The sequence below is a fragment of the Entelurus aequoreus genome, linkage group LG15 (assembly GCF_033978785.1).
Source record: "Entelurus aequoreus isolate RoL-2023_Sb linkage group LG15, RoL_Eaeq_v1.1, whole genome shotgun sequence".
In the NCBI taxonomy this organism is placed as follows: Eukaryota; Metazoa; Chordata; class Actinopteri; order Syngnathiformes; family Syngnathidae; genus Entelurus; species Entelurus aequoreus.
Window position 1 is genome coordinate 49,199,595 of NC_084745.1, and position 22,863 is coordinate 49,222,457.

The 22,863-nt window shown below is 39.0% G+C and overlaps 1 protein-coding gene across 1 annotated transcript in view; it reads right to left on the reverse strand.

The window, feature by feature from the left end:
• Window positions 1-690: 690 nt before the first annotated feature.
• LOC133630228 (endophilin-B1-like) overlaps window positions 691-22,863 on the reverse strand; it is a 22,180-nt gene continuing 7 nt past the window's right edge. Inside the window, exons 1-9 of the mRNA XM_062021694.1 lie at window positions 22,658-22,863; window positions 21,100-21,241; window positions 15,313-15,441; window positions 15,060-15,193; window positions 11,163-11,255; window positions 7,726-7,815; window positions 7,476-7,576; window positions 4,260-4,491; window positions 691-1,610 (exon numbers count right to left, since the gene is read on the reverse strand). The exon at window positions 22,658-22,863 is cut by the window's right edge and continues 7 nt beyond it. Of these exons, the coding sequence (XP_061877678.1) occupies window positions 1,503-1,610; window positions 4,260-4,491; window positions 7,476-7,576; window positions 7,726-7,815; window positions 11,163-11,255; window positions 15,060-15,193; window positions 15,313-15,441; window positions 21,100-21,241; window positions 22,658-22,720 (1,092 nt within the window). The 5' untranslated portion in view covers window positions 22,721-22,863 and the 3' untranslated portion in view covers window positions 691-1,502. The remainder of the gene's footprint in view (window positions 1,611-4,259; window positions 4,492-7,475; window positions 7,577-7,725; window positions 7,816-11,162; window positions 11,256-15,059; window positions 15,194-15,312; window positions 15,442-21,099; window positions 21,242-22,657) is intronic.

A 22,863-nucleotide genomic window follows, 5' to 3' on the forward strand; every position in this document is an offset into this window, starting at 1 on the left:
CTCCAGTGGTTTTGTAGTTGTGAAAGGATGTTATTTTAGCTTCCTCCTCATAGATGGTCTGTATTAATACAAAGGTTAACTTGACACTTAGAGGCAAAACTCAAAAAATGTGAATATCGTGCAACGGTTTGTTTATTCCAGCAATTAGATTTACAAGGTGACACTAATATATAGCATAGGCTCATAACATGCAACTTAATACATTTCGCGCCTTCTTTTGATATAACTTGGATGATGGCTGACAGCTTATAAAACCCCCAAATCTCAGGAAATGTGTGTTTTCAAAAACTGTATGCCATGATCACCAAAATTATAACAAATAAAGGCTTGACATATCTCACTTTGCATGTTTATATTTATTAAGTTAGTTTCACATTTGAAGTTGAATGGACTTGTGCACGATATTCTAATTTTTTTTTTTAGTTTCACTTGTATACATAATTATGTTCATTATTGTGGTTACCAATATTGTTTAGTTCAACAATAACACAACCACAAGTAGTATTACTGTATGTACATTTTAGATCATCTTTAGAGAAGTTGATACAGCTTCATAGTACATTTTGCAGTGTTCTTCTGCCACCTGCTGGCTTCTTAGGCTAGCATCAAAAAAAGAGCAACAACCTTTGAACTGTAAAAGTGTTAGTATAAATAAAATCTAAAGTAAGGTTTTTTTCTTCATTTTTTTAATGTTTCCATGTCACCAATCATAAAGCAAGGAGTGTTATGATATACTTGAGGCTCCAACATTGTAAAGACAGCATTTTTATTTGTACATTGGGATGCAACTGCGATGCAAGGTAAACTAATGAGTAAAGTCAATAAACAGGTCATATGATATATACTGATATAAGTATTTGCCAAGAACACACCCAGTAATAACTTATTCTTATAAAGAAGCTTTTGGTTGACAATTTCCTACAAATATGTAAATTCGAGGTTTCCAATTAGCAATAACTTAAACATAAAATAACAGTATTCCATACAAAAAAAGGAATAAAAGTTGACCATCTTAATACTGTTGGTGTATTTAGTAATTTAATGTCTTCAAGTGCTTACATGATCTCCTCGGTCATCAAAACGTTTTTATTTTTATCACTGTGGTAAAAACCTATTTATGCTTAGGTTATCCATTGTGCCAAAAGGTAATCAGATATCAAAAAAACTTAATAATCAGCATCAATGTGCACTTTAAGATGAAGATGGATTGCAGAAAAAAAGTAAACCAATATACTTTCCCCTAGCAGAAAAAAACCTTAACTTCTAAGGTGTTTAAGGCAATGTAAACAAAAACAAACGTACGGAAAAGTCTGGGAGATGTTCTGGCACGTCACATCAAAAATACAAAAAGGTAAGGCATGTTTGTGAAATGTAAGGCGGTTGCAACCAGCTATATTTCCTCTCCAGTCCATCAAATGCAACCTTCTTGTTGAAACTGACACAACTGAATCATAGAGAAAGCGATGACATGAGATCACACCTGGAGGTGTTATTTGTGGGGTTCAGTTAAGTAGCTCCAGGTAGGTGATTGGCACTTTACCCTTTTGGTTGGCTCGCTCCCCCATCAGCCAGTCTGAATCCATGCCTGGGACGCTACTGACTGTGATCACCTGCGAACACAAAGACTGTTTATTGCACACACTCTCAAGCAGTCCATTCGGATTCTTGGGGTGACGATTTGATTGAGAATCAATTCTCTGTTCAACACAATTCTCCATCCATTTAACTTTGACAAATTGTACACCAACCACCTTATTACACACAAATGTGTCATTAAGATGACCCAAACTGCGAAATCTGTCTAAGAATGCCATCTCACAAATTGAATATGCACCAGAATTTACTATATTCTTATTTGGCATAAGTTCCAAAAGTAGTTTTTGTGTACCGTATTTTCCAGACTATAAGGCGCACTTAAACTCCTTTCATTTTCTCAAAAATCGACAGTGCGCCTTATAACCCGGTGCGCCTAATGTACGGAATAATTCTGGTTGTGCTTAGGAGAAGTAATTCTATTTGGTACATGGTGTAATGATACGTGTGACCAGTAGATGGCAGTCACACCACTACCCACTTATCCAAAGTGGGCTGGCTCAGGGTGGAGGACAGAGTAAAACAACTTGCACTGAGCCTAGTCTATAAAAGTACATGTCAAACTACTTTCATAACGTAAATGACCGCCATAACCACAACACCAGGGGGAGCTCCACAAACCACGTTAAACCCAGATTCCGATCCAACAAAGGTCTTAACTCATTCTCCTTCTATGCCACATCAATATGGAATGCACTCCCAACAGGTGTAAAAGAAAGTGCATCTCTATCCTCCTCCAAAACTGCACTAAAAGAACACCTCCAGGCAACTACAACCCTAGACTAACACCCTGCCCCCACCACATCCCACCTCCCCGGATTGTAAATAATCAAATGTATATACATGTTCTTATGCTTTCTGCCACTATGTTCACTGCTTGCTGTACATATCCTACCAAGTCAGACCTATGTATACTGTTACAATGTCCATTTGGGACCCATAACCTCCCTGCTTGGCACTCAGCAACAAAGGGTTGGAGTTGGGGGTTAAATCACCAAAATGATTCCCGGGCGCGGCGCCGCTGCTGCCCACTGCTCCCCAAGGGGATGGGACAAATGCAGAGGACAAATTTCACCACATCTAGTGTGTGTGTGTGACAATCATTGGTACTTTAATCTTTAATTTCTCAGATGATATAATTGTTGATGACTGAAGTGCGGATAGCAAACAAACTAACTTTTCTTACCTTCTGGTACCTGCTGATGTGTATTTGGGATCTGCATAAATCCTGAAAATTTGTGCACGTCCGCCTTTGTAGTCCGTGCCGACAATGTAGTCGATAAGCTTCTTATTCTCTATCTTCACTGCAAAAACTGACATTTAAGTAAGATTAAATATCTCAGATAAGGGTGATATTTGCTTATTTTCTGTCTGATAAGATAATTGTTCTCACTAAGCAGATTTTATGTTAGAGTGTTTTACTTGTTTTAAGTGTTTTGGTCCTAAATGATCTCAGTAAGATATTACAGCTTGTTGCTGAGATTTGATGACCTATAATGAGTAAAACATGCTTGAAACTAGAATATCAACTGTTGCAAAGCTGTGTCATCAACACTCAAGTATAAAACTACTTTTTTAAAGTAATAATTTCTTACTTCAAGCATGAAATAAAAAATCATGATGTCGAGCGCATATTATTATGTCAAGATAATGGCACTAGCATTTACTTAATTTAAGAAAAAATTTCAACATATTGAGCAAAAAGTTGTTTTTTTTCTACCAAGAAAAGTGCACTTGTTATTAGTGAGAATATACTTATTTTAAAGTATTTTTGGGTTCATTGAGGTTAGCTAATTTTACTTGTTTTGGAAAGTCTTGACAAGCCGAATTTTCTTGTTCTATTGGCAGATAATTTTGCTTAGTTCAAATAAAATAACCCTAATTTTTGTATTTTTTTATTCTTGTTTTTGAACACTGACTTTTTGCAGTGTTCTTGTTATGGGGCGTAAAGTTCTAACTTCAAATGTCAGTAGACTCACTATGAAAGTGCTAAAACTACCAATGTAGTGGGTTACCATAATTCACCCAAGGAACTTCAGTTATTAGAGAGTTCCGGTCGGACAGTTTTTCTCGGGACACATTTCCGGCGATGTTGTTGCACTAGTGAGCCACGGATGAGGAGATGCTGCTCCGTTATTGATTGAAGTAAAAGTCTGAATGTCATTAAAACAGTTAGCTCCATCTTTTGACACTTCTTCCACTCCCGTCCTTGCACGCTACACCGCTACAACAAAGATGACGGGGAGAAGACGCTGCCGAAGGTGAGCCACGTAAATAAGACCGCCCACAAAACGGCGCATCCTGAAGCGACTGTCAGAAAGCGACTTGAAGATGATCTGTAAAACATCATCTATGCAACATTTTGACCAAAGAACAACCCTTACATGTTATGTAGACCACAAGGAAGTCTTTTACATTTAGAAAACAAATCATAATATGACCCCTTTGATGCGCCTTATAATACGATGCGCCTTTTGTATGAAAATAGACCTGACTAGACCAGCTCAATGGCAGTGCGCCTTACAATCCGGTGTGCCCTATGGTCCGGAAAATACGTTAATCCCGTGAACTACCTGGGCCTCCAAAACTCACATTGGGCAATTAGCTCCTCAGCATGGGCAAAGAAATTGCAAATAACTATTTCACAACAAGCTACAATAGCTCACCTCATCAGCCAGCAGGGAAAGTTCACTGCTGCTCGCGGCGTCGTAGTCGTACAGGACTCTCGCTTTGCGGCTGCCGCTGGAGCTTCGCAATTCGCTGAAGCCGCCTGACGTGGCTGAGCCCCCACGGCTTGACGGGCTGGGCAGGGAGGCCGACACCGCTATGGTGGGCACTGAGATGCTGGCCCCGTCTGACACAGACGACTGGTTGTTGTTGGAGAACGATGAAGGAAAACTGAGGGGAGTTAAAGAAAGAGGCGCAGGATGAAGAAGCTGCCAACGTTTGGAGTTTGCAATCTGGTAGTTTAGTTTTACTCCGCCAATGTAAATTGAGATTTGTTTCCAACACCAGCGGGGTGTCTTGATACAACCGTTTCCCTTAGCCTTGAGTATGGGCTGACGCCAATACTGAACCCATATGATATCAGTACTTATCATATGCATATATTTACATTTTGTAGTGTGGAATGCTAGAAAAGGGTTGATCAAGTGAAATTACTCAGGTCTTGCTCCAGAGGGGACTTTTTGGCACTGTTTTGAAAAAGTGTGTTTGGGCAACCCTCATTTCCTTATTGAACACAATACCTGCAATTATTATTAACAACGCAGGCATCATTTAATAAGAACTTGAAAAAACGGCCTTAAAAATGGAAATCAGTTTATAGGCGACTGGTATAAATAAAATGGATGTGTTAAAAGTGTATATTTTAAAATATGTATTTAATCAATTGTTTGATGTATTTGTGTAAAGTACGAGGTACATTTGTATGAGCAAACTAGCAGTACCTTTGGCACTGAAACATTGTTAATCTGTGCGCTATGTTTTCAGTATGTTTGTAATAATAACAATTTGCCGAAGGACTGGAGATGGAAATTAGCAATTGTCAATAATCCCACATATTTACATGTCAAATGTAAATATGTGAGATGTAAATATGAATTGTCCCTTTTTTTAAATCAACTACTGTATTTTTCGGAGTATAAGTCGCTCCGGAGTATAAGTCGCACCGGCCGAAAATGCATAATAAAGAAGGGAAAAAACATATATAAGTCGCACTGGAGTATAAGTAGCATTTTTTGGGGAAATGTATTTGATAAAACCCAACACCAAGAATAGACATTTGAAAGGCAATTTAAAATAAATAAAGAATAGTGAACAACAGGCTGAATAAGTGTACGTTATATGAGGCATAAATAACCAACTGAGAAGGTGCCTGGTATGTTAACGTAACATATTATGGTAAGAGTCATTCAAATAACTATAACATATAGAACATGCTATACGTTTACCAAACAATCTGTCACTCCTAATCGCTAAATCCCATGAAATCTTATACGTCTAGTCTCTTACGTGAATGAGCTAAATAATATTATTTGATATTTTACGCTAATGTGTTAATAATTTCACACATAAGTCGCTCCTGAGTATAAGTCGCACCCCCGGCCAAACTATGAAAAAAAACCTGCGACTTATAGTCCGAAAAATACGGTAAAACTACCCAAACAGAGAAATAATATTGGTAGGAAAACACTAACCTATTTATTATTAACCTTCTGGAATGGATTTATGCTGTCTTTAATTTGAAGTGGAGAGGCAATTTTATTCTGGCGACACTTAGTGGTCACAATAAATAATCAAATGAAGCCCAGCAACTTGAATGATGCAGACATGTTTGTTATTGGATACTTTGTAATACGCGGCTGTCTTGGAAATGTTGTATCTATAAGTAATATGCAACCATAATATTTGATACTTGACAAATGTGTCTATGAATGTTCTCATTCATCCAGGTCAGTGTTATCTCAGGGCATTCCATCGATGGCAACTGGACAGTTTGGTTTGTCTTGGAAGACGTTTCATCAGTTCATGCTCCTAGACTTAGATTGGTCCAATCTAGTCCTAGCCTTAGATTGGTCCGATCTAGTCCTAGACTTAGATTGGTCCGATCTAGTCGTATACTTAGATTGGTCCGATCTAGTCGTATACTTAGTTTGGTACGATCTAGTCTAGTGCCAAAACCCCAAATATCTTTACTGCAAAACCAGGAGGGTGTACTTGGGCAAGGATGCTTTAATGCAAACAAGACAATCCTACTGTCAAAGCTAATGGCAGTTGTTGAAGTGTAATTTCCCCTCGTTAGCATTGAGGTACTGTGTGGCAGGACAAACGCTGTGGATTGACTACCACCAGTACAAAATAGTCGGAATCCCCCGCCTAAGTATTCCATTCAATTGTAAACAAATAATAATACAAATGGCATACTGGTCACCTTCTGTGACCAAAATGTTTTTAACTCCTGTTATTTGTCGGAAGCTAAATTGCAGAGTTTTGGCAAAAGCCGCTAGACTTCATCTGACCAATCTAAGTCTAAGACTAGATCTGACCAATCTAAGTCTATGATCATGAACTGATGAAGACTACTTGGATGAGAGGCGAAATGTCTTCTAAGACAAACCAAACAGCCCAGGTGCGATCGATTGAACGCCCTGAGATGACAAATGTATTTTAGACTTGATCAATGAAGGACATTTATTACGTATGTCTACCTTGTGTGCTATTGTGTGCTAAGCTGTTAGCTCCTAGCAGCCTATAGCCTACCATGTTTACCTTTTGTAAAGAACTTCACTAAAATAATGTGCTTATTGGAGGACATTTAACTGGCTGTCATCAAGCTTTGCACAAGTAAACGCACTGCTTATATTGGAGAGCTAAAGAACTTCACTAAAATAATGTGCTTATTGGAGGACATTTAACTGTTCACTGGCTGTCATCAAGCTTTGCACAAGTAAACGCACTGCTTATATTGGAGAGTTTATATCGGAGTTTAAGCCAATACAACCAGATACTTGTTTTCTTTGTTAATATCAACACCGGATCGAGACACCCCTAAGCACCAGAACGTGTGATGTTTGCGTTTTTCAAAATAGCCGTGTTTGTATGGATATGGCCTGAAAAGAATGTGTAGAGGCTGAGTCCTGACAGCTGATTGGATGAGCGAGTAAAGGCAAGGCAAGTGTGTGGGTGCGGGTGAGAGAGAAGGCAGCATGTTGAGAAATGCGCAAATGTTATTCTGGCGTGGTTGCAGCCGACAGCCACCTGTTTGTTTCAATAAAAAGGTATTGTTGATCGACAACCTCCTTGTCATCCTTTCAATGTCCAGACAAAAATTACAGTATTTTACATCTACACAATTTCCACAGTCTCCTGCATGACTTTACCTGCCCAGCTGCTTCTGTAGATCCACCATGTACTGGTAACATTGTGCGTAGTACGTGGTCTGAGCCTCCACAAAGTCATTCAAGCAGCGTAGGTGGTGTGCCTGGTGCCATACAAAGAACAAATGTGAGACTATCTTTAAGTGATGCAAAAACAATTCTCTTGTGGGAGCTAGGGATTAAAAACAAGAAGTATGTTGCGTGACTAAGCTTGAGTTTGACACATTGTGTATCTGCAAGCTGGGGTACACACATGGGTGCTGCTGACGCCTTCCAGCAGCAGTCGGGTGATCTCAGCCTGCCGGTCGAATTCGCTCTGAGTCATCCTCAACTCCTGTTCCGCCTGTGGGAGAAAGAGAGAGAGAGAGAGAGCGTAAAAGTGATTTTTAGAGGATTGTAATATGCAGCTTCAGAAAGGCCTCCTAATGGTAATGGCACTGCAAACCAAAAAGGACGCAGTTGTTACCGCATGGAAAGAAGAAAAACAATTGAGTTTGCTGCAAGGTAGGAAATGATCACAACAGACTGTCATGATCATGTATATGTGAATATGGGATACCACAAGCTAAAATGTAAAAAACAAAACAAGTGAAAGGAATCCACACAGACTTGTGACTTGTAAAGTACAACAAAGAGTGCTGTGTTGTCCCAGACTGACTGTTCCTGTCCTGATAGTACACACATGGAGTGACATCTGTGTTTACAGATTGGACTTTATCGATGTGGGTCCAAGTGTGACTGCACATATCACCACTTGGGGACCTTTGGTGTGTGTGTTTTTTTTTTTTTTTGATTCAAACATGGCTCCAACATTCCACTCACCTTGGTCACTTCCTCTGCTCACATCTGCTGCTTTGCGATTTAAAAACAGTGACAGAAGTTAGAGTTACAGCTGTTGTGTACTCACATTGTGTGCGCCTGTGCCATATCCTAAGTTATAATAAGTTGTCAAAACCCTCTTCTTTTCTTTCTATTCTTCTTTTTTATTATATATGTTTTAGGCAATTGCGAATTAGCCTTAGGCTAAAAACACAAAGGATTTATCTGTGTACATAATGTTTATTATCTGTCCCTATTAAACATCATACTATTGACAGTTTAACATTGTCAACACAATATTTAAACTAGTTCTTTACTCTCTTTCATTACATACAATTGTTGGATCAAAACAAAGTAAATAGTACACAATAACCATCTACTACTAATTTAAATCCTTTGGTTTTTACCCAAAAAAACCCCCTCCTGTGTCCTTGGAATTATTCACAGTTTGTAAACAGTAACAAAATTAGGAAAAATATTTTGAGAAAGTGAAAATATCGACCTAATCACTCTAGTGTGGGTTACATAGTGATACTACCCTTGGTATCGACATAACCAATTTATGAAAAAATCAGACTCCTCTTAATAACGTGTCGTGTACTGACTGCGACGATGCTGACACACCAACATCTGTTACGTTATCCTCTCTCTAGACCACGCCTGTCAAACTCAAGGCCCGGGGGCCAGATCGGGCCCGACACATCATTTAATGTGGCCCGCGAAAGCCTTGAAATAATGTGCATACTTCATCTTTCTTACTACCGTATTTTTCGGACTATAAGTCGCAGTTTTTTTCATAGTTTGGCCGGGGGTGCGACTTATACTCAGGAGTGACTTATGTGTGAAATTATTAACACATTCCCGTAAAATATCAAATAATATCATTTAGCTCATTCACGTAAGAGACTAGACGTATAAGATTTCATGGGATTTAGCGATTAGGAGTGACAGATTGTTTGGTAAACGTATAGCATGTTCTATATGTTATAGTTATTTGAATGACTCTTACCATAATATGTTACGTTAACATACCAGGCACATTCTCAGTTGGTTATTTATGCCTCATATAACATACACTTAATCAGCCTGTTGTTCACTATTCTTTATTTATTTTAAATTGCCTTTCAAATGTCTATTCTTGGTGTTGGCTTTTATCAAATACATTTCCCCAAAAAATGCGACTTATACTCCAGTGCGACTTATATATGTTTTTTTCCTTCTTTATTATGCATTTTCGGCCGGTGTGACTTATACTCCGGAGCGACTTATACTCCGAAAAATATGGTAAATGTTTTCATTGTTTCCATTTTGACAGAAAAAAAATTATGTAATACAGTACATTAAATTTTACATGTTTTAAACTTTGATATATATATACAAATATTCAATTGTTATTGTTGTGAATCTTTGGAGACCTAGCCATTCGATTCTTGGGGTGAGGATTTGATTCATAATTGATACTTGATTCAACACGATTCTCGATTCAAACTGATTTTTGCAATGTATTATAATAACACCTTCATGTACATAGTGTATATACCCCCTCCCCCATTTTTTTGTACATATTGTTTTTCAAATCACCTGACATGTATACTGTGTATATGTACATAATTTATAAAAAAATGTAGGTAATTTTTTATATACATGTTACAGGTTAAATATCTTTTATTATTGAATGTATCAAATGTGATGAATATTAAATGGTCCACAATGGAAACAAGCCTTTTGGCTTTTTGTGCCATCCATTTGCCTTTTTAAAGCATTACATGGATTAAATTCTTTAAGATGTCAATAAACTTCTCAATCAATCAATCAACAAAACAGCTTACAGGTTTCAACCTCCTTTTGGTTGCTGATGTATGACACATACACGCACCAAGTGCAAGCATAGAGATGGGCAAATATTTTTTTAATTAATTTGTCAAAAAAACAAAAATTGGATTTTTGAAAATTACACAAAAAAAAAAAAAAACGGAAATTTTTGGCACCCCTAATTATATAACGTATGATAGTTTGTAAAAATAACAATAAATACTTGTCACTTTGACTTACGATTTCAAAGCAAATTATCCATCAATTTGTACATACACAAATCAAATAACCAAATGCAAAGGCAATATAATATAATGAGGCTATTGTACTTTTATATTCTTACATTCACCGTTACAAGCGGCCCTCTGAGGGCAGCCATGACTGCAATGTGGCCCTCGATGAAAACAAGTTTGACACCCCTGCTCTAGATTCTTATTAATCTACTTGCTAAATTTCCTGTTAATATCTGCTTATTTTCTGCTGTAACGTGCTACCTTTTACACTTCTTAAAATGTACAAAGCACTTATTTTTTGGTGTTGTTTAAAGCTAGCTTAGCGGTTAGCTTTTCTTTTGGCATGCCTGCTCCCTCTGTCAGAAGGGACTGGCGTGTGTGATCGACATTAAATCGGCAACGGCGGTCAAATACTTTTTCACGAAAATCCGTTGATACTGATAGGTAGCGGATTGATCGGCACATCTCTACTTTTTATACTTAGTAGTTGTACAAATTTTGTCATGTTATTTTTGCATTAAGCACATTTACATGAACCTAACATGTGAATAGGTTGCAGCTGAAAACATTTGTATCGACCAATCATATTGTATGGGTTGGATCACATGACAAAACATACAACAGTGCATAAAAGGGAAGTCAAAATGTGCCATATTTGTTCACTGGCAACCATGTGACTTTATACAGAAGCACAGGCTTGTGTAGCTTTCCTTCCTTAAAAAAGAATATTGCCTCACTTTTTAGAGAAGCAGAATTTCAGTTGGCTGACGGGTAGACACGCACATGTCAAAATAAAACAGTCAAGCGTGAGAGAGTATATACATACCGCAGCTCTCGCATCAGTCATGCGGGCCTTCTTGAGCCTCGTTTTGGCTGCGTCCAGATCCAAGCGCTTGACCTGCAGCAACTTCCGTTCTTTCTGGTTACAAATAAATGAAAACGGAAAATAAGCTTACAGGCTTCAGTTTTCATTCACTGCAGCTGGGAAGAGGGCCACATTTTGGTTTTTTTCCCCCAGTTGTAAAGCAGTAAGACGACAGTTTCAAACAGAAGTTCCACGCACTGCCTGCGATCCAGATTTGATCACATGTTAGTAGTTACACTCAAACAAAGCATCAGATTATCATTCTTTTCTAATCAAATTAATCGATTGATCTTTGCAGCACGAGTTGCAATCGTGTAAAATTGCACTGCATCATATAATATTTTGCCCATGGTTAGCTCACTAGAATAACCAGAACAAAAGGAATCTTCAAACCAAAACGCCCTAAAAAAAGTTACAAAAAAATATACCTTTAAAACTGGCTGAGGCTAAACTACGGAAATGTATAGATCTTGTACACTTTTGGGCCGCAAAATCATGTACAAAAACAACAGGCTGCCCGAAAACGTACAACAATTCTCCTCAAAAAGAGAGATGATATACAATCTCAGGAATAAAATACATTTTGAGCATTTGTGTGCATGCACAGCATTGAAAGCATTTAGTGCAGCTGTATATGGAATTAAACAGCGCAAGGGATTAGGTAAGGAACTTAAACGAAGTATAACCTTGGGAGGTATTTGAAGCATATGATATTTGAATGAATGAATGAAATACATTTATTTCGGTCCTATAATCAACCATCAACCATTGTGTGAGACCAGTTTAACAGTACAGATTAGACATACTTAACAATCATACACATTTACACACAAAAATAAAATAAAATAAAAAGAATAACCGAAAAATGAATAGGCTGAAGCCAAATTTTATATTTGCCTATCCTATACATTCACTGAAAATTAGATTGCCTAGCACATCAACGTTAAAAAAAATCAATGGGATGAAAGTAATTGTTACTATATTTTATAATTTAATTATTTCACCTTTCAAGGTTTTCTTAAACCATAACAAAGAACTACATGTCTTCAGCTCATCACTGAGCTTGTTCCACCATTTAACTCCTAAAACTGAAATACATTTGTATTTTATATTCGTTTTTATTTTACCTATTTCAAAAATCAATATCCCTCGTAAATTATAGTTTTCTCCTCTTAATTTAAATAACCTAAGAATACAAGCTGGAAGGCTGTTCTTTACTCGAAACATAATTTCCATTGTTTTTAAAAACCCAAAATCTGAAAATTTTAACACATTAGAACTTATAAATAATGGATTGGTATTTTCAAAGTAGCACGCTTTGTGTATTATTCTAATGACCCTTTTATGAAGGGTCATTAGAATTAAAAAGTATAACAAAGAATGGGGCAAGGGTGGATTAAGATAAATTTTGGTTCTTCCGACTCCTTTTTGGACTTGTTGAATTGTTAAATGCAAGTGTGATTGTTTGTTGTGCTGTGCATTTTTCTAACATCATCCTAATAAATAAATTGATTGGAAAAAAATAAAAACCTCAAGTTTGTCATACAGTCACAGGTTTTTTAATATTTACTTTATTTTTACACTTGTATGTCAATTAAGATTAAGAATGTATTGCTGTCAATCAAATTCATCACAAGGTTGCTGGGGATTAAATTCAATTAACCCCAATTTAATCTTGATTTTCAATACAGCGGAAGATGAATGCCCCATAAGAAGATAGAGAAAAAGAAGAAGCTTATGACTACGGCGTCAGCACGGACTACAATTGCGGACGCGCTTACATTTTCAGGACTTATGCAGATCCCAAATATGGATCAGCAGGTACCAGAAGGTAAGAAAAGTTGCTTTTGCATAATATTGTGAAACAAAACGCCAGATAATATGTCTGCTAATAGGTGCCATTTTGCGGTTCTTATACACACACCATAATAATACTCGTATGTTTAATGCGCCGACAATCCATCAAGCAGTGCGGCTTCATAGCTTACCAAAGTCGTACTAAAACATTTTGACAGATTTTTGAGTGTCCTGTGTAATGTTCTATATTCTCATTGGAACATTTAAAGTTTTGGTGTTGTTTACTGGCATCATATTGCAGTCTACATGTATCTCTTATGTATGACTGCCATCTACTGGTCACACTTATCATTACACTATGTACCAAATAAAATTGCTTCAAGGTCCAACCAGAATTATGCCGTACATACATTGAAGGTGAGCCACGTAAATAAGACCGCCCACAAAACGACTGTCAGAAAGCGACTTGAATAGGGATGATGTTTGATAAGGAATTATCGAGTTCGAGCCTATTATCGAATCCTCTTATCGAACCGATTCCTTATCGATTCTCTTATCGAGTCCAGATAGGTTGTTGTATATGGAAAAAACACACAATATTTGGTTTAACAAAAGCTCACTTTTATTATATAATAAAAAAATAAAATCTAATAAATAAATAAATATTGACTGTTACCCACCTAAAAAAATAAAATAAAATAAATAAATATTGACTGTTGTTACCCAAAGTATATTAAGTGGGATTTTTCAGAGAAACAAATATATACAGTAACACAAAAACAACCTGTCTCTGTGATCACTATAGATGTATAAATAATAATATAGTGTTAAATAAAATCAGTCCCTTGGGCACAAAACTGAAAATAATACAGCTCTCCAAAAAGTGCACTTCTGCTGCTATTTAACATAACTGTTTGTTATGATGCTTTGACATTTTTGCACTTTATTTCTTTATTGAAAGAACATTCTATGAAGAGAAAAGTTCTTTGCAAATGTGGTTACAATGCTAATAAATGAAAAGTTAAAGCTAAAAAAAGAAATACACTTTATTGAGTTAACATTATTTCTATATGGGGGAAAAATTTTATGAGCTAGAGAATATAACAACTACACGACCCAGCATGCAACGGGAGTTACGAGCATGCGCGGTAGCCCCGAAAAGTGTTGCATGTTGCCACGCTGTGAAAGTAAACGTCAAGAACTCAGCCAACACGCCTCGTCTGCATTATTTATAATTAGACAGACAACACATCTACAGTGTGATTTTGTTTTGTTTACAAGGAAAGAAAAACAAAAGTTAAAAAAGGGAGACATGTTGTATATATATGTATGTGCTGCGGTTGTTTTAAGAACGTTGCGACAGCTGCCGTAAAGGAGGTGCGTTGCTATGTTTCCGGTTGGTCGTAAAAATGTTCGTCATGTGTTTTACCCTGCTAAGATCTCTCAGTAAAGTTATTCGATGGATTATAGCTTTTGTTTTGAACTTTATTACACCTTGGAGCGCTTTTTCCCGTCCATTGTTTTCCTGCTTTCGCTATCTGCGCCTAATGACTGAGCTATGTGACGTCAATTCTTGTGATGTCCCACGGAGCATTTCTGGTCGGGACGGGATTCGAATAAGGAATCAACTCTTTTCCTTTACTATAGTGGTCTCGATAACGGGTACCGGTTCTCAAAAAGGGATTCGAGTCCGAGGACTCGGTTCTTTTCTTATCAAACAACCGGGAAAACCGGTTTCGAGTATCATCCCTAGACTTGAAGATGATCTGTAAAACATCATCTATGCAACATTTTGACCAAAGAACCACCATTACATGTTATGTAGACCACAAGGAAGTGATTTCCATTTAGAAAAAAAAATAAAATAATATGACTCCTTTAATGCGCCCTATCCAGTGCGCCTTATACATGAAAAAGGGTCGAAAATAGAGCATTCATCGGCAGTGCCCCTTATAATCCGGTGTGCCCTATGGTCCGGAAAATACGGTAATTATGTCAAATATTTCGGAGGAAAAGAGAAACAAAATCGGGAGTCAGGGGTGTCGGATAAGACCAACTCACCAGGATTGTTTTGAAGTCCCCCTCCAGAAAGTTCCTGAAAGGGGTCAGGAAATTGATGGCAGAACTTTGAATCAACTCCCGCTCCGCCCCACCAATCTGCTTCTGAGTCTCGCCGCATTTTATCAAAGCATTTCCTGCAATAGTGAGCAGCACAAACAACACATCAGTCCCATTGTCACACCGGACAGGTGACGGTACAATCTAGAAAGCCCAAGCCCGACCATAGAAAAATATACGTCAAATAGATACGCACCGTAAGCGGTTCCAGGACCAAATTCACTTCCTGAGTCAATCATGGACTCGCCTAACAGTTCATGGTTGTTCATGCGCGTCGGGGCCTTTTTTTCCAGTTTCTCATACACAAATTCCTCCAGTCGCACATCTGGAAATGACAGAAAACTCAATTACAAAGTCATGAGGGAAGAGTCAGGGAAGTAAATTCAATACAGTGAAGACCAAATAAAAAGCGCCAAACCCATGACTGAGACCGTCAATGCAACTTCAGGACAAATAATGTTTGAAGATCAATGCTTCATGGGAACATTGGCAAAAGTAGAGCAAATCAATTTAGGCTATGTCTACACTAAGCCGGATAACCCCTTAAACGAATAATTATTTAACCTAAGCCCCGTTTCAGTCACACTAAACTACCGTTTAAGGTCAATTTTTTACACGGGCAAGTGCGCCGTGTATTTCTTGAATCTCCGGCTCTTAGCTCTGTATGGACTCATTGATCGTTTACAAACTGAGTTCGGAGAGGAAGTGACGGCAGAAAGACCGCGCCCCACACAGGAAGTGACGTCAGAAAGAACGCGCCACAGCCAGCTTCATAACAAGCGGTTTCGTGACTCGGAGATAACCACTGAAAATATGGAGGCGAGTCATCCAGACATGCCCGTGTTTCTCCTTCTTCTACATGTACAGACACTTGTGGAAATCACACATGAATACCTTAAGAGAAAGCGATTGCAGCTATTTGGGATACAACACTTCTCAGACGGAAAGACAACTTTCGAATGTCCAGGTCAGCTGTGATTCTACTTACCGAAAAACGTTGTCCATTTCTCGAAGGAAAGTCAACGAGAATGCGGGCTACCGTGGATGTAGTAAAAAAAAAAAAGGTAGCGTGTGCTTTGTATTACCTGGCCGTCGAGGGAAGACTCCGGAAAACAGCGAATGCTTTTGGACTGGCAAAGCAGACTAAGTTATTGTATGTCGCAGACTCAACGTCTAGGTCCAGAGTATATAAAGTCACCAAAAAATAATGGACAATGAAGGTGAAGACAAAAGAGTGAGAAGTCTCCTGACCAGATATCTAGATCCCTAGATTGATTGTTGTCAAATGTTCTTTGTCACTTTGTGTACTTTCACGTGTTTATTAAAGATTTGATTTATGATGTCTCGGGTGTGATTCACTACAAAAGGCCCCACAGCACACTGGATTCCAGTTCATTGAAATACCACAACACTGGATATTGTTCAGATAAGTTAAATTTAAGAACTTGCACACAAAGCAACACTGGAGGTGACTATGACGTGTGCATTTTCCGCACATGCGTATTAGGTCGCGTTGCGCTGGCGGACGCAGTGGGGGAGGGGGTCTTAAACGGTTGCATTGTTGTGTGTGGACACAGTTAAGGTTAGGTGGGATTTACCCTGGATAACCTTATCCGGCTTAGGCCCCGTTTACACTAAACTGGATAAGGCTATCCAGGGTAAATCCCACCTAACCTTATCCGTGTCCACACAACAATGCCACTGTTTAAGACCCCTTCCCTCCGCCGGCGCAACGCGACCTAATAGGCATGTGCGGAAAATGCACACGTGTTGCTTTGTGTGCAAGTTCTTAAATTTAACTTATCCGAACAATATCCAGTGTTGTGTTCCGTCCATACAAAGCTAAGAGCCGGAGATTCAAGAAATACACGGCGCACTTACCCCTGTAAAAAATTATCCGAGGAGGGTTACCTTAAACGATGGGTTAGTGTGGCTGAAACGGGGCTTAGGATAAATAATTATTCGTTTAAGGGGTTATCCGGCTTAGTGTATAGACCAGTGGTTCTTAAGCTTGTTGGAGGTACCAAACCCCACCAGTTTCATATGCGCATTCACCGAACCCATCTTTAGTGAAAATTAAATGTTTTTTCTTTTCAAATTCAAGACAAAGTTATATATTTTTTTTACTGGTGCACAAAATGAACCGTGCATGAACATCACCTTGTTCAAAGAACAAAACCAAGACAGTGCATGGACTCACAACAAATGACACACCTGCAAATCAGTGTGACCAGTTCAGATGTGCGTGGCTTCACCTTGGCAAGTGCCACTCATGTCTTATTCACAGCAAAATCTGTTGTTTTTCTTCGTTTTTATGTCCAGCATCCTCGAAAAGGATTGCTCGCCAAGATATGTTGTAACGAATGGTATAAAAAATTCCAGGGCTTTCTTAGCAATAACCGGATACTTTTCCATTTGTCGACACCAAAACGTTGAGAGCGTTGTTGTTCTGAAGAGTTGCTGTTGAACCTCAGTGCATGTGCACGTCTGATGTCGCTCACATGTGCTCCACTTAGGGCTGGGCGAAATGGCCTTTTATTAATATCTCGATATTTTTAGGCCATGTCACGATACACGATATATATCTCCATATTTTGCCTTAGCCTTGAATGAACACGATGCATATAATCACAGCAGTATGATGATTCTATGTGTCTACATTAAAACATTCTTATTCATACTGCATTAATATATGCTCATTTTAAACTTACATGCAGAGAGGGAAATCACAACTAAGGCAATTTACCAAAAGTGTATTTACTAAACAGTTATTAAGCAGTGGCACAAACATTCATGTCATTTCAAAACACAAAGTGTAAGATTGTCAGAGACATTTTAAAACAAGCTATTAGTGCACTTTTGTGCATGATGTCACTAAGATGACATATCAAAACAACACTAAATTAAAGTGCACTTTTTGTACAGAACGTACGTCACTACAATAGTTTTAAACAAATAAAGTGCACTTTTGTGCATGATGTCACACAAGATATTTCAATAAGTGTCAAATAAAAATGAGCTGCATAATAGGAAATCAAATAGTGTATGTCCTTCACTATGTGGTAGGTTCCTGCGGACTTTATCTCCTTCTGTTGTTGACTATTTATTTTCAAACGGTGTTGATGTGGAAATGGTTGCTTGGGCATTTTGTGGGTGTGGCACCAAACGGAGATGTTGACATACGGAGTTTCAAGCACTCTTCATTCTCTAGCGGGTGACTTTTCAAATGATGCTACATTAGCAGTGCTGCTACTTTTTGTAGCAACGCTTTCGCCGAATACTTGACATATTACGGTTGTTTGTTCAACATCTTCCCGCTTGAAGCCAAACCACCGCTAGACGATGGACTCCATGCTGTTTTTCTTGGAATTAATTATTTCTTCATTTGTTACCAGATTGGCACCTTCTTTCTCTCGTATTACCACTCGCACCACTCCGCTAACACCACAGTTAACGTTACCCATGCTGCTACCTCTCTGCTCCACGAGGGCATATGACGTTGCACGCGCGACAGTATGTGACGTATGTAAGGTGCGCTTGTTTTATGTCTCTGTGAGAAGGAGAGACAAGAAAGAGTGAGAAGAGCCTGTAGTGTAATGCCCGCAGCTAAAAGCAACTGCGTGAGAACGTATACTCGAATATCACGATATAGTCATTTTCTACGTGGACCGACTTAAACAAGTTGAAAAACTTATTCGGGTGTTACCATTTAGTGGTCAATTGTACGGAATATGTACTGTACTGTGCAATCTACTAATAAAAGTTTCAATCAATCAATCGATTCTATATCGCACAGAGACAAACCCGCGATATATCGAGTATATTCGATATATCGCCCAGCCCCAATTACAAGTAAAAGCATATAACTACACAATACAGAAACAAATACAAATCATCAACAAGCAAACTAAATTACAGACTCAGATAAAATATTAGTTTCCTTTTAAAAATCTGTTTACTTCCAAAGCCGGTGAGAATTTGAGGCAGGTTTTTCCGCCGAACCACCGAACCCCTAGAGTCATACTTGCCAACCTTGAGACCTCGGAATTCGGGAGATGGGGGGGGGGGTTTAGGGGTGGCGGGGGGTGTATATATTTTCAAGTATTTCTTTATATATATATATATATATATATTTATATATATAATCTGTTCATGAATGAGTATATCCATTCGGCCACAGTGTTCAATGGAGAAGTCCGATCTACAAACTTTACAGGCAGCATACCCCTTCCCCTACGAGCTGTCCTGGATGAACTGAAATTATTTTTTCCAATTATTTGGAACTTGCAAGCGTACTTCTTCTTCTTACTCGTCGTCGCCATGTCTCTTCTTCGTTCGTCTGCTTCGTCTCTGTTATGGTTTTGGACATTACTACTTGCCGTAGTTTTGAAGCAATGCATGATGGGAATCCGGATGTTGTGTGTCAGTGTATTAACGTGCCGGCTGGAATAAACACACGCTGAGAAATAGCTCCGTGCCTGCCTACTTTATGGGTTATTCGGGGTGTAACGGTATGTGTATTTGTATTGAACCGTTTCAGTACGGGGGTTTCGGTTCGGTTCGGAGGTGTACCGAACGAGTTTCCACACAAACATATTAAGTAGCCGCCTCCGCTTCCTTCTGCCTCTGTCTCTGTCAGGACTCTACACAGCACCCAGCATTGTCCCACCCACACAACCATCTGATTGGTTACAAACAGAGCAGTAACAGCTAATCAGCAGTGCATATTCAGAGCGCATGTAGTCAGTGCTTAGCGTTTAGCAGGTAAGCATCAGGCAGTGGTCTTTCCCCAAATGATAATAAACACCTCCCAGTCAACTACTAGTAACATCACTATGAGCCCGTTGACCTTCTAGAAACCTAAACGGCAGCTCAGCTCGCTCGCAGTCCTGGCTTGAAGTGAAGGCTAATTCGCTTTTAGCGTAACGTTAGCTCATTTTGTGTGTGTGAGTGTGTGCGTGTGTGTGTGTGTTACGGACAGCAAAGCCCTGTCTGTCTGTTATTTCACTTGACCTTTTTTTGTGTTGATTGAGCTGTGTTGAAGCAGGACATTGTGTTAAATAAAGAGTTTCTGTCTCTGATAGTTGATATAATAATGAACTGCATCATTAAGCCTACATGAACTCCATGGTGTTCAGGGATGAATAGTCTCTCCTATTGCTATTGTACCATTTTTTCAGCTATAGTTACATCAATCATTAGTAATGCAGCAGCCTAGTTTTGCTATCACATGTTGATAAAAATATAACATTTACATAATAAAAATCAACTACAGGCTTCCCAAATGCTGTAATAAATTAAGCATGATGAGTTGACTTGAAACTGTTTAATGTTGCACTTTTTATATGTAGAAGAAAAGTTGTGTCATTTTATTTAATCTGAGCAACAACTTGAGGCAGTTTAATGTTGATTAACGTGGGCAGAATTATTATAGTGTTCCCAATGTTAAAAGGATAAAGCCATTGTTTACAAATTTGGTAAGTAAATCCATAGATAAACCTATGGATAACGGAGACATATATAATAGTCTCCTTTTCAGGTGAGAGAGGACGCTAAAGGCAGTGCCCCAATATTGTTGTCCGGGTGGAAATCGGGAGAAATTCGGGAGAATGGTTGCCCCGGGAGATTTTCGGAAGGAGCACTGAAATTCGGGAGTCTCCTGGGAAAGTCGGGAGGGTTGGCAAGAATGCGTAGGGTTCGATCGAACCCAGGTTAAGAACCACTGGTGTAGACATAGCCTAACAGTCAATGCAACTTCAGGACAAATAATATTTGAAGATCAATGCTTCATGGGAACTTTTGCAAGAGTACAGCAAATCAGTTTGACCATGTTGTTCGACAGGACCGGTCAGCGTCCAGATGTCACACACCAATCCTGCACATGGATGTTTATGACACCGACTTGGAGGTGTCCTTTCTGCATACAAACTCTACATGCGTTTCTAGGGATTTCATACGCCCTTTGACTTGAAGACGGTCTTACTTGGGTTGGGCTGTAGAAGGACTTCCGTCTGCTTCATGATCTTCTCTGTCCATTGCTTGGTGTTCTCGGCTCTGATCAACAGATTCTCCAAGTGGGCATCCAACTCGGTCTTCTCCGCCTGGCCAAGCTTCTCCTCTGTGAACTTTCCCCCACACGAAATGGTAAATGGGTTAAACTTGTATAGCGCTTTTCTACAAACCCCGTTTCCATATGAGTTGGGAAATTGTGTTAGATGTAAATATAAACGGAATACAATGATTTGCAAATCATTTTCAACCCATATTCAGTTGAATATGCTACAAAGACAACATATTTGATGTTCAAACTGATAAACATTTTTTTTTTTGCAAATAATCATTAACTTTAGAATTTGATGCCAGCAACACGTGACAAAGAAGTTGGGAAAGGTGGCAATAAATACTGATAAAGTTGAGGAATGCTCATCACACACTTATTTGGAACATCCCACAGGTGAACAGGCAAATTGGGAACAGGTGGGTGCCATGATTGGGTATAAAAGTAGATTCCATGAAATGCTCAGTCATTCACAAACAAGGATGGGGCGAGGGTCACCACTTTGTCAACAAATGCGTGAGCAAATTGTTGAACAGTTTAAGAAAAACCTTTCTCAACCAGCTATTGCAAGGAATTTAGGGATTTCATCATCTACGGTCCGTAATATCATCAAAGGGTTTAGAGAATCTGGAGAAATCACTGCACGTAAGCAGCTAAGCCCGTGACCTTCCATCCCTCAGGCTGTACTGCATCAACAAGCGACATCAGTGTGTAAAGGATATCACCACATGGGCTCAGGAACACTTCAGAAACCCACTGTCAGTAACTACAGTTGGTCGCTACATCTGTAAGTGCAAGTTAAAACTCTCCTATGCAAGGCGAAAACCGTTTATCAACAACACCCAGAAACGCCGTCGGCTTCCTTTGGGCCTGAGCTCATCTAAGAAGGACTGATACATTGTATTCCGTTTATATTTACATCTAACACAATTTCCCAACTCATATGGAAGCGGGGTTTGTACCTTCAAGGTACTCACAGCGCTTTGACACTATTTCCACATTCACACACTGATGGCGGGAGTTTAACCACGACCCATCAGGAGCAAGGGTGAAGTGTCTTGCTCAAGGACACAACGGATGCGACTAGGTTGGTAGAAGAAGGTGGGGATCGAACCAGGAACCCTCAGGTTGCTGGCACGGCCACTCTTCCAACCGCGCCACGACGTCCCCCCCACACGAAGCAGTTAATATCCACCAATCCATTTCCTACCGCTTGTCCCTTTGGGGTCGCTGGTATTATGACATGCATATTAGCAAGAAAGTGTAGCTAATGACAATGTCGGCCTGTATTGATGCTTACAGTAGCCAACTAATGACTAATGGACGTCCTCTGACTTTTTGACACACACAGCCGTGATACACATTTATTAATATTAGTACATTATTGTTCGCAGTAAGAAAATAAATAAAACCCTGTTTCGCTGTGAGGGTTAAGCTAGCGGCTAATTAGCAAGCTAAACTAGTAAGACAGTTGACAACTTACTTGCACGGCACGACTCAGGAAGGTGCCGGCGTCTGCGGCAAAGCGCTTGACATTAAAATCCATGACACGACGCGGGGTGATAAACTTTCTAAACACGACGACGGGGCTTATTTCACAACCCGACTTCCATGCCTTTGGAAAACGTCACACAAGCAAGTTATTGAGTCCGAGTTCCACCCAGCTGTTGGACGTCACGAAGATGACAC